Raw genomic sequence first — 13,287 nt, forward strand, 5'->3', positions numbered from 1 at the left:
CATGCAGTATTACACATGAGAATGTAGATGGCATAAAAGAAAATGAGAGCACTAGTGTCTAAACTAAAAGACGGGACAAATTAGGACATTGAAGGCCTCTGGAAAATCTAAACAAATACCAATTGACTATTATTAAATATATTTATCAAAGGGGAAAACAATTGTGTGAGAATGAGCCAAGGTACAGGAATGAAAAAATGTTGCAAAGTTAGAAACTCTGCTGTGCTACATTTCAGAATTAAGTAAATTGGATTAGATGACCCAGGAGGTCCTTTCCATTCCGCCTACCTAGACTGTATTCTTCAGTAAAGCATGTAAGAATCAAATGCTGCTCTTGGATCATACTTAGTTCCCATTGTCACTTTGAGTCCACTCCTGTAACTGCACCTTGCACACAACTTTTAAGTCGCTGAGAGTTTTACATTCAGAGCAACTACAAACTTACAGTTGATGCTGATCTTGTTTACACTGGTATAAATCAGGAGTAACCATTTACTTCAGTGGAGCTGTTCCTCATTAGCACCAGAATAATGAAGATCAGCATCTGGCCTCTATGTTTTATCTAGTCTACTTTGGGAAACTCAAGTATGATTACATCAGTAATCCTTCTCAGCACCTGTCAACTAAAAATGGTAATACTGTTAAATTTAACAACAGTACGGCAATCGTTATACTGGAGAAAGAGAAGAGCACATTTCAGATTACTAAGGGTTCGTAGGACATATGGTTGCAGGTCACCTAATATTTAAAAGTGTTTAAAAATGGAAGAAATTGTGAACATGCATAACTGCCAAGGACTTTAGGCTTAGATGTTCTTAGGATAATGCAATGCAAGATACTATTGTGATGAGTGCATTAGATAGATTATAAAATACTGTAGTATATGTAGTAGAATCAAACCTTGCCGGAGGAGCCATTATTAAGTGCATTTTTTAAAATTAAAACTTCGTGGTTTTCACACCATATTTTTCGTGTATGTTCCCATAGTGCTGTGAGACTACTTCTAAGCAGTGCCTTCAGCTCTAATTAGCACTCGGTATTCAGCTATCCTCCTGATTAAGAATTACTTAAACCTTCTGCACAAGATTGTTTGAAAAGACAGCGAAGCTAGAACAAGAACAAATATATGTTGTCATTCATAGTCACAGAATTTTTTTAAGGGAATTGACTAAGAATTGAATCTGAGGTCAAACAGTGAATTGTTCGGGAAGCATGTGGATTTAAGCCCTTCATAAATACTTTCAGAATGCATAGTAACTTAGAAGTTACAGCCAGTGTCTGAAAAGAAAAGATATTTGGTCTTTAAGATACTGGGGATGGGGAAGTGGGAGACGATTGTGTCAGCATAGCCTTACTCAGAGTCAAGGCAAGATGCAGTAAATACAGTACAATATATAACATGATTTCTGAGGAAAAGTACCCTTCACATTGAAAGCAGAAACCATAACATATAAAAGGCAGAAGTGAATGAGCAGAAATGCAGATACTGTTCTGTACCAGAGGGATAAGAAGGCACCTGGAATAATCAAGACTATTTCCCTGTATATGAGATGAAATTGGTCCTGAGAAGAAAACAAACCACAATGATTTTATTAATTATGCCAGCAGTTCCCAGACATTTTCTGATGGGCCCTGCCTTGCAATGGACTGGCAAATGGGAGGCATCTTCCTGTGCCCTTTTTCATCATAAATCAAGAATGGATGTTATTCTAAAAGTCATGCTCTAGTTCAAGAAGTAATTAATTCAAAGAATTCTTAGGGCCTGTGTTATAAAGAAGGTCACACTAGATGATCTTGTCTACTAATCTATAAATCAATGTTAATTTGAACTGAACTTGTTAGTATGAAATCAGTACAAACTGCTGGGATTTTGCTTAGAAGCTTTAAGCCTTTCTGCTGACAGCAAAAAAATGAAGTTAACCTTTCACCCATCCCACAGTTAGACAAGTATCAGTGATGGCTTAGCCTCTTGCCATAGAGTACCCATTTTACTGGGTTAAATGAACATTGTTTGCTGTAGGTCTCAAAACACTTCAATCTTGATTGATGTTACAAAATTATTTGAACCTAATACCAGAAGTAACAGAGTAGAGTTGTTGCAAATCATTTATCAAGTTAGTTGCTTCAGTTCCCTTGAGAAAGCCCACAAGTCTAATTTTATTTCAACATAAGAGGCTCTGTAGAATTATCAATTTAGCTGCAGGAAATTACACACCTTTAAACAGCGCTGGCAAATCTTTTTGTTGTTAAAACTTCATTTATAATATCCTTGCTTTAGAAATCGAGACATGCTATGAAATTTATCCAGCCTCATATTACTGCTGCTCAAGATGCCTTTAGGTTCAAAATTTATTCAGTAAATCAAGTGTTTTATATCTGTTTTATAATCCAGTTTTCTATGTTATTTGTCTTTCTTTTGCTGAAATCCTAAATCCTTGAATTGAACAACAACTGTATAATTAAAAATGCTACTGGCAAAGGTGATTGTGAGCCCACCTTTTAAACTTGGCTGGACAAATCTTTTCTTTGGATACTCAAATGCACAGCTAGGCTTGTAAAATAAACATTTTTATGCCTAAGTGCTATTTTGAGCCTACAAATGTGGGATTTAGATGTCCAATTTAGCACCCAGGTTTGAAAAACGGACCCTATATGTGGCAAAATTATTTTATCTGTGTTCTAAACAGTCAGTTACAGATTACACTCAGTTTGAAAATTAGTGAATGGATCTTTTTAGTCATTGTCCTTCTTTCAACAATTATTATGACAAAGATGCAGCTCAAAAAGCATCTCTTCCAAAAGTTCTATAAGCCCCACAACTCCCCACACTGTAATGTTGGCTAATCAGATGACTAACATTTTAAACACAGAGAATAACAATTGAAAAAGAAATTCATACAGAAATCATGAAACTAAAAATTGTACACTCAGCTTCACCGTTCAACCACTCCAGCCTATCCTATCCCCAGGCTTGGTTTGAGTGCTGTGTTTTTAGATTGTATATTGTTAGGGCAGGGACCTTGTCTTCATACTTTTCTGTGAAGTACTTAACACACTGGTTGATCATATTCATTATTAGGTTTCATGTATTAATGCTGTAACAATAACATCTAAGCAATACAAAACAAGAAGTTATAACCAAAGACCCTACTAGATTACAGAAATTGTTTGCCTGACCCTGAATTTGTGCCTCTACATAGTAGAATTACACTAGGACTACATGAGTCTACCATCGCCACCAAAGTTATACTCCCTCAACGCACGTGGAGAAGGAACAAATGCTCAGATTTTGCAGGTTACAAATTAATTTTTCTGCTTTTGGTCAAAAAAAAATGTGCAGGGGGAAGTAAGGACCCTACACACTAGAAGAGACTTCCCACAGTTCAGAGAAAGCTTGTGACAGAATGAGTAAAACTTACAAAAAGTAATAAAGAATAAAACACCTCCTGGATCTTGATATTAGAGGGAAATACAGAATTTGTTATCACTTAAATTGTTTTAAATATTTAAACACTTCATGGATGACGTGGGGGAGAAATACGTTACATTGAATGTTTTGTAAAATATATCTAATGTTTATATGGTTAAAGACTTATTTTAAATAAAATTCTCTAGAAATAACAAGTTTTCCATATATTTTACAGACAGACAGTTGAAGGCTGTATTAAACAAGTCTATTTTAAGTACAGTCTTCCTCTTTTTTGTTGCAGCCCAGAAGATGGAGAGATTCATCCTGAAATCTGTAGACTATACATTCAGTTGCAATGTTGCTTAGAAATGTACACAACAGAGATGCTCAAGTCCATATGTCTGCTCGGATCCCTCCAGTTTCATCGGAAAGGTATTGAATTACACAAACACATCACAGACACTAACCTTCAACACTGATCTTTTTTTTAGTTTTCCTTGGTAGACATATAGTATGTATAGCAATAAATTACTGAATGGTCTGTACAGTAGAAGGATTCACATAAGCGGTGGTTCTACAATGATGTCACCATCCTTATAAAAGTGTGTCACATCAGGTGTGCCTATCTAATGTATTATTGTGATTTAAGAGCCTGAAACTGGAATAATGTTTGACCAAATATGGGAAGTTTTAGCTTCCAATCCCAGTTATTCGGATTCCACTGAACAAGATATGCTGTACATTTGCTGGAATAAATAATGCAGAATGGTGGGTTCTGAAAATTTTTGATTCAAAAGTATCAAAACATTTAATTTCAGGCTACCTTGAAATTGTAACATCCTGAGCTGCCACAATGCCTCGTGGGAGTTGTAGTTCAGGTGCTTTATGCCCCCAGTTGCCTCCATAAGCTGGACTTCATCTCCCATCATGGTCATGAGACTCCCATGATGCACCACAGCTTTTCAGCCAGAGGGTTTCATGGGAGATTTAGTTCAGCCAGAACCCAGCCAATAGAGGAGAATGGGCACATAAAGCACCCAAACAACAACTCCCATGAGGCACAGGCAGACACATTGTTGTTGAACTGACCCTAAACTAAACTTTTTGATTCTGTTCAACATGCCAAAATGTTTAGATTATGGGTTGACACAACTCAAAATGAAATACTTTATTTTGATTTTCCTGATTTAAAAAAAAAAAACATTTTGGGGGCAAAATCAAAATTTTCTTATTTAAAATTTTGTTTTTATGGAAATTGCATTTTCTCTTAAAAAAAAACATTAGCTGGAAAATTCTTGATCAGCTCTGCAATTCAACAAGATGATGGAAGCAAAGGATCTTGTGCTGCTAGCAGCTGGGTTGACAGGAACTCCCTCCTGCATATCTCATGAGGAATTTAGTACAGGAACCATAATCGGTATTTGTGAGGTGATCCTTATGACAGCCTCAGTTCTCACTTTACTGTAAGGTCACCTGTTCTTCATACTCAGATAAAGCAATACTACAGTATGGCAATAGGAGAATCGTGATATAATATTATATATCCTCCTTGCATTAGTACCACTATACCCTAATTGCGCCCTGGCATACCCATGAGTGCTGATTTATTCTGGGGTGGAGAGGTTTACTTATATTGCTGAGCACTGTGCATTTCTCTGTGCAATGGGGCCCAACTGTGTATTTCCTACACACTGATGAGCACTTACTCATGCAAACAGCCTATTAACTTGAAAGGCATGAACGAATGTTCACAGTTGTGAACAATAGTTACACAGTCACAAAACTAAAGGAGAACTTTAAAACTCTAACTTTAAAACTCTATAGTTAACACTATCATCATCAAACACTTTCTATTACCAATCCCTATTTTCAGGCACTTGTAACTTTGTCAAACATCTGTCATTCAAGCTAATTTTCCATGTTTGCTCTTTGATTTGTTTAAAAAAAAAGTTTCAATAAAAATCAGTTTTGTCATTTGTCAAATTAGCTAATTTTTCCCAGATGTTTCTTTGAAGAGCTCTAGTCCCTCCATTACTTTGGAGCACGGATGTGACTTTGGTAGGGTGACTGTGCTGGGATCAGATCAGAGCCTTTTGCTCTCACCAGAAAAATCCACGCAAATATGGCCAGGTTATAAGCCTCTGAAAATCATTATTTGTACATGCTCAGCAGAGCTTTGTAAGAGGCTTTCTGCTTGAATCTGCACACATTCCATCTGCACTGAACATACTCCAGCCCCACACAACTCCGACATGCCAACAACACTGAGCATGTTCCAAAGTTTCATTCAAACTCCTTCACATTAAGTACAGACCTATAGCTCCAGACACAGCACTACTCCTACCCACTTTGTCCTAAGGAGGGTGTGCTAGGCTGGAAGCCAGCAGAAGACCTTCTACTGTCTAGTGTTAATAAGGTTTACATCACAGCCCTTATTACTGAGCAAGACCTTACATCTTCTACTACAGGAGACAGTCAAGAGTCATTGCCCAATCTCACAAATGGGCTGGCAGTTTGTACAAGGTGATTTCTGATGGAGAGGGCTGTGGCAACCTGTCTCCACTATGGCAGATCCACATATCATCCACGGAAGCTAAACCACCCCTCAGGCTGCACGTGCCAGATCTAGATGCTTGGCTGTGCTGTCTTTAATTACTAAATGCCACTCCCCTTCAGACCCAGGAATAGAAGCCAGTAATCCTGATTCTCGCCTTTCTGCTGCTGCCTAGTAAATGTCTGGAAGTTGAACTAGACAAATTCAGAATGAAAATTGGGCATAGTATTTTAACAGTGACAGTGATTAACTATTAGGACAATTTACCAAGGGTCAAGGTGGATTTTCCATCACTGACCAAGACTGGATTTTTTTTTCTAAAAACTATGCTTCAGGAATTATTTCGGGTAGTTCTGTCAGGTGATCACAGTAGTCACTTTTGGCCTTGGAATCTGTGAAAACAGTTGTGTAAACCACTGGCAAAGCACGTGCATTCTGTCCCTATGTTTCTATTGGGCCATGGAGTATAACAATGTATTGAGATACCCCAGTGACTCCTTTAGTACAAGTGTTAGATCTCTTCAAAACGTACAGATACATTTTGACTACTTCGATAGCTGGATCCACTGGTATCAGAAAGTTTTTACCTACGAGAGGCCCACCAAAGTAAATACGAACTTATCACCCTGATTGCAAAGACCACATCAAAGGATTTGTTGTTTTTGCCCAATGTGAGTTGTGCAACTGGCAAACTTTAGTAATACATTGATTTTTCACTATCCCTGTTTATATTAAGTCACATACTTTGTAGCTAAGACTGTTATAGTAAGTGCTCCTGGATGGGTTTATTAAGCTTTTTTAAACTACAGGCTGAGATTTTTCCAGGAATGAAGGTTCTTATACCCCTCAGAGATGTTCTTTTTCTTGTGAAAGTTAATCTTTCCTGTAAAAGTTAGATCTGATTTCCTGAATAATTTCATATTTGTTTAACCATCCACTGAATGTAATGTAACTATAAATAATAGCTTATATGTTCATGTAGCCTGGCAGATTTGCTCGATTGTCACAGGCGGCTGGTTGGTTTGGACCATATTTGTGCTAGCTATCCTGGAAAAAAAGCCACAACCTCTCCCCAAAATATACTAACATTCTTTTCAAGGCAAGATAGAAATTCCATCATTATTAGCATTTTAAAGCGAGATATTTGCATCAAAAGGATTGTCCATGTCTAATTACAGGAGGTAGCTAAAGTGGAAATCCTATTTATTCACTCACAATCAGAGTAAGAGATTTGTGATTGGTGAATAGCTTATTTTTAGATACATGGATATTCATAAAATATTGCACTCTAGAAATAACTAAAGCCTCTTCTGTAGTTTGTACATACAGTAACTCTTCACTTAACGTCCTCCCGCTTAACATTGTTTCAAAGTTACATCGCTGCTCCATTAGGGAACATACTCGTTTAAAGTTGTGCAATGCTCCCTTATAATGTCGTTTGGCTGACTTTACAAGGGAGCATTGCACAAGGTCCTCTTCTCCGCCTCCTCCCCCTCCCTTCCTCCCTCTCTCCCAGTGCTTCCCCCCACCAAACAGCTGTTTGGCGGTGCTTAGGACTTTCTGGGAGGGAGGGATGGAGGGAAGAAGGGAGCAAGCGGGGAAACTGCCCCTCTCCCCGCAGCAGGCAAGGCCACCCAGAACACAGAGACTTTAGGGGCTGCAGAGCCCTGGGCTAAGGGGGCCTCGGGGCCCTGGCCTGCAGCTCTAAAGCTCCTTTCGGAATGCGGCCCTGCAAGCACAGGCCGGAGGACTCAAAAGGAGCAGGAGCAGCCGCGCAGCAGCAGCCGGAGAAAAGCGGCGCTTTCCCGGTCAAAGCTGGCTGGCAAGAAGTGACGCTTTGAAGGGGAAAGCACAGCTTAGCCTAGGGCCCTGCAGCACCTAAAGCCCCTGTGTTCCGGGTGGCCCTGCGTGCCGGGGGGGAGGGAGAGGCAGCTCCCAGAATCGCGACCATGGGGGCAGTGCTGTGCACACCCCCTGCACCAAACAGGAGCTGCCCCAGGTAAGTGCTCTGCACTTCCTGCCTGCCCCAGCCCTGACCCTCCTCCCACACCCTAACTCCCTCCCAGACCCTGCACCCCGAGCCCCAGGGGTAAGCCAGGGGCACCTCCCCACCACTGTACAGTACAGTATATAATGCCTTTTGTCTGCCCCGAAAAAATTTCCTTGGAACCTAACTCCCCGCATTTACATTAAATCTTATGGGAAAATTGGATTCGTTTAACATCATTTCACTTAAGGTTGCATTTTTCAGGAACATAACTACAACCTTAAGTGAGGAGTTACTGTACTTTTGCACCACTGATATTTCGGAGTAAGCAATGGGGGAGCGTCTCAAACTGAAAGATACCTATTCCCACCCCAAAAGAAGCAGCATGAACAGTCTGAGTTACAGCATTAATAGAGTCATAGTCTACGAGAGCTACTAAAACATGTTTTTCTTAAGCTCCATGACAAATTGCACTGTACCTCCCAATAGAAGTCATTAATAGTTTATTCGGGGGACTTACCAGCCTAGGGAGATAGAGTAGTCAGCTGTTGAATGCAGCCATCTTTTGCACGGTAGTGGTTATAATTTTAAAGTCAGCATTTACCAAGTTACTACATAGTGGTATTTGAGTTAGTGCAGTTATGTCCTAATCTAAGCATATTTCAAGTGTCCTTGCCATAGTCCGTAACTTTTGTCATGTACTGACTTAACCGTGACCGCAATCATTTGTCTCCAAGCATCTAGAGCAAGTATTGGAAGAATCTTTAATAAATATTTTTTCTTATAATTATGTCTGGGGGAGGTGGAGTGAGATGTTTGGTATTAACCAATAAAATATGTTGTTCTTGTATAGAGAATACTTACCCTGCACCCTAGATTCTAAGGCAATGTAAAGAGGTAGATAAGTATCATCTCAGTTTTTCAGAGAGAGAAACAACAGGTTTAATAACTTGCACAAGATCACACATGAGGTCAATGGCTGAACTCAGAACAGAACCTGAGTTTCCCAGTTCCCATTCCCCAGTAGACAACACTACACAGAGGAGAGAGCTTTCTGTCATTGCAGCCTTATTCCCTCATATGCTTAAATGTTTAAATCCTGTCACACCTGCTGAAAGTTTCCAAATGTGATCTGGGCAGCCAGTAGAAATTCCATAATTTACCAGAAATCTTAAAAACACAAACTAAGATGACCCATCCTACACAGTACTTTTTTTTTTTAACATTGTGTGAGTGGATCAGAAAATTTTCGTCACTGTTTTTCGGAAATAGCTTCTTGTTTCCAGAGGGCTTAGCAAAACTTGTCAGCTGTTTGACATCTTAAAAATCTATTTATACCTGACCACTAGACCAGCAGCGTAACTAGCATTATGAATGACAGCAGTAAGAGACTTCACTTGAACACTGTGGTGGGACAGAAGAGATACTCAAGATACGTGTATTCACTCTTTGTAGAAAAGGCAAAGAAAATAGTTCATTTTTCTGTTATGTCTCTATTTTAGTCTCTTAGACACTGAGGTCTGCCTTGCTGGAGCCATTACTGTGGCTGCCGTATTTTAATTAAAAATCTTTCAGCACCTGTTGAGTCCTAAAACATGTATTGTTTCTCATCATACCAACAGGACCGGTGCCAGGGTTTCTCGCACCCTAGGCGCATGGCCATTTCGCTGCCCCCTGCGCTGATCCCTGCGGTTCCAGTCGAGCTGCCGCAGGCATGCCTGCGGGAGGTCCACCGGAGCCGCAGGAGCAGCCGACCGTCCGCAGACATGACTGCAGCAACTCCACTGGAGCCGTGGACCAACGGACTCTCCGCAGGCATGCCTAAGGCAGGTCAACCAGAGCCGCCTGCTGCCGCCCCGGCAAAATGCCGCCCCCTCAATAATCCTGGCACCCTAGGCAATTGCCTAGGCTGCCTAAATGGTAGCACCGGCCCTGCATACCAACTTTTCCATCTAACAGAATTAAACTTTTGTGCCCACTTCTTTAAATTCATTCCTTAAGGAAAAGGTTTATATGCTTGGGCCTGCATTATAATACTTATATCTGGGGACAAATAGACCCTTTGATCATTACAGAGTGCTTTGTGTTGTTTCCTATATCTAGGTTTTTTAAGCTTTTCAACAGTATCTAAGTAGTAATGTTGAGAATGCACATCCAATTAATTTTTCTTATCTACTAGGCGTAATACCCATAGAAATAGTAACTGTTCCAGTATTTACTAATATTGTTAAAATGTGTGTATATGTCTGACCTTTTCCCCACTGCTAGTAGGTATATAATTTCTTGGCAGGTCTTGTGGCTCGTTTTTGAATTGCAATAATATATTTTCCATTTTCTGTTCCTCTAACCTGTCAGGGAAGTTTTAAAAATCTCTCTTGAGACTTCAACAATTTCTGTTCTTATTTTGGAGCCAGCAGCTTCAAATAGAATAACATGCAGACTGTTCACACCAACCTGTAGCTGATAAACAGGGCCGGCGCTTCCATTAGGCGACCCTAGGCGGTCGCCTAGGGCGCCAGGATTCGGGGGGCAGCATTTTGTGTCTTCCCCACGGGGCGCATGGGATCTTCCGGTTCCGCTCCCGTTGCACTGCTGAAGAAGGACCTTCTGCCGACGTGCCGCGGAAAACAGTGGCAAGCTATTGAGTAGTTCAATGACTGCTGCTGTGGCCTGCGGCATTTTGGCGCAGGGTCCTTCGGCGGCGCAATGGGAGCGGAATCGGAAGCTCCCACGCGCCCCGTGGGGAGCGCACAAAATGCTGCCCCCCCGAATTCTGTCTAGGGCGCCAGAAACTCTGGTGCTGCTCCTGCTGATAAATAATAATCTGAGTTCTTGTAAATTGACCAGACATAGCCAAGCAAGCTGTAGATTTGACAAGAGCATGAAAGCTGAGGCTATCTTCTTCTTATGATGCTCTTTCCCCAGGGGACCTCAGCCAGCTCTTTCATAGAGGGCCTAGCAGGAGATAGATGCTTTTCTGGAGATTAATGGAACATCAGACCACAAGTTGAAGTGCCAGGATTCAACTCCTTTTTTTCCTTCTATCGCCAAACTTCCCCATTTCTCTCTATTGATGAATAAACATTCCTACATTGACAGTACAGAATACAAGGCTTCCTGTAGAGTGATTTCCTGCATACTTACAATCTTCAAGACAACTTCACTGCTGCCATATAGCCTCTATTAGAAAAGACAGACACCAGTATCCATTACTTCTTTGTATAGCTATAACACACACAGTCACAGCGACGCCAGCTGCCAAAAATATGTCCAGTTTTGCTATGCAGCAAGTACGCTGAGGGAAGGGGTTCTTTGTCAATTTATTTCTGTAGTACACACAAAAAGTTATGTCTAAAGACCATTATTAAGGTGCCAAAGTCAGGAACTCAGAAATTGGGAAATTTACCAAAGTTAAGGTGGTCTGTGCCATTTGTACTGTCTTAGCAGTGTCTAGTTATCTTCCCTTTTGCCTGCTCCAAATACCTTTCCAATGCAAATCCTTTGTCCTGGAGGGAAGGAAAAGCTGGAAACTATTAAGTATCAATTAGAAAAAAAAATGCATGACTTCGGAGGGTTCTATATAGTGTGGGGGAGCAGATTCCTTGAACTCCAGAGCCAGCCACTAATATCCATTTCCATCTGGAGTACAGCACCACAATTGACCCCCCAGTAAAGGAACAGGTACTCAAAAAATCTCTGGAATGTCAGCAGGCAAAGATTTGTCTACTGGAAACTCTATAAGTAGCTGAAAAACAAGGAGAATGCAGGTCTCCCAGCCCCTGGACAAGACAGCTGCTGCTGAGGGCACTGAGTGTATGATGGCTGTGGTGAAGAAAGTTGCTGCAGACACAGTAGATATCCAGGTCACAACACCTCGATTAACTCTTCTCTGCGAGTGTTGGCAGGACAGGTGAATGAAGCAGAAGGGAGAAAATGGAAGATTAGGTAAAAGGGAGCTCAGTCCAGGTGCAGAGAAGCCTCACCAAGTTATCGTCTCTTAAATCTAAAGTGGCAGATATTGAGGGAAGGTCTTAATGCAATAATTTGAAAATTATAGGAGTATCTGAGTGAGCAGAGAAAGGCAACCGCCTAGAATTTGTTTCCTGGCTTCTTTCAGAAGTGCTCAGTCTGCCATCTGATTTTAAATTTGATTTAGAGAGAGCACATAGATCCCTGGCTCCTAAGTCAGCCTCAGATGCCAAACCTCATGCACTGACTGTCATATTTATCAGATTTACTGTAAAAGAAGACATAATGCAGCTAGCTTGTGGGAAAAAGAACTATTTTGGGGGATGCCACAAAATGAGATAATGATTATTCAAGACTTTGCAAAAAGACCCGGTTAAGCAGAGATCAGCTTTAGAAGAGCAAGGGAACTTGCCAAGCACTGGGTGCACAAATATTTTATAAAGTTTCCAGCTCAGTTTCATGTCAAGACTAGTAAGGAAATGCATCTGTTCCAAAAGCCACGAGCAGCAGAAAGTTTTTTAAATAGCCTGCACTGAATTGAGTACCTCTTCTGTTTTATACCAAGTTTACTTCCCAGTTGTTATGTCTGCCCTACCTGCACTTATGGGCTTCTCCAGTTACCGTGCTTCATTCACTTATTTTGGTTCTCTCTCTCTCCCACTTCAAGCTGATACTTTATTAACTTTTGGGATGTGCATATCAAGTCTCATCAAATGGCTAAATGTGAAGCAGAGGAGTTAAGGAAACACCTCATCCCAAATTGATCTCATAGGCATGAGCTGACTGAGGAAAGGGTAGATTTAAATTGCGTATTCACAATATTAAGTACCTTTGCTTCTGCATTTGTGCTGGGGAATCAGAGAAACATTTGACACAGGGCTGGCTCCAGGGTTTTTGCCACCTCAAGCTTCGGAAAAAAAAATTTTTAAAGCAGCACTGTCATAAACAGATAGCTAAGAGTTAATGTTCTTTTATCTGGAAAGGAGTAACCTGAAACACCTGACCAGAGGACCAATCAGGAAACAAGACTTTTTCAAATCTGGGTGGAGGGAAGTTTGTGTGTGATTCCTTTGTTCTTGGTCTTCTGCCTGTACTCTCTCGGCTATGAGAGGATTTTTCTGCCTCCTGCTTTTCTAATCTTCTGTTTCCCAGTTGTAAGTACAAAAGATAAGATAGTGATTTATAGGGTTTTTTTCTTTTGTATTTACATGTGTGTAGTTGCTGGAGTGTTTTGAAGTGTGTTCTTTTTGAATAAGGCTGTTTATTCATATTTCCTTTAAGCAATTGACCCTGTATTTGTCACCTTAATACAGAGAGACCATTTTTATGTATTTTTCTTTCTTTTTACATAAAGCTTTCTTTTTAAGA

At 40.5% G+C, this 13,287-nt stretch overlaps 1 protein-coding gene across 2 annotated transcripts in view; it reads left to right on the top strand.

Annotated features, from left to right (window-relative positions):
• Nucleotides 1–13,287, top strand: part of RGS7BP (regulator of G protein signaling 7 binding protein) — an 86,994-nt gene that overhangs the window by 46,563 nt on the left and 27,144 nt on the right. For both annotated transcript variants that reach the window (XM_050947125.1, XM_050947126.1), the window contains exon 3: nt 3,711–3,841. In XM_050947125.1, the coding sequence (XP_050803082.1) occupies nt 3,711–3,841 (131 nt within the window). The remainder of the gene's footprint in view (nt 1–3,710; nt 3,842–13,287) is intronic.

The sequence above is a fragment of the Gopherus flavomarginatus genome, chromosome 3 (assembly GCF_025201925.1).
Source record: "Gopherus flavomarginatus isolate rGopFla2 chromosome 3, rGopFla2.mat.asm, whole genome shotgun sequence".
Lineage (NCBI taxonomy): Eukaryota > Metazoa > Chordata > Testudines > Testudinidae > Gopherus > Gopherus flavomarginatus.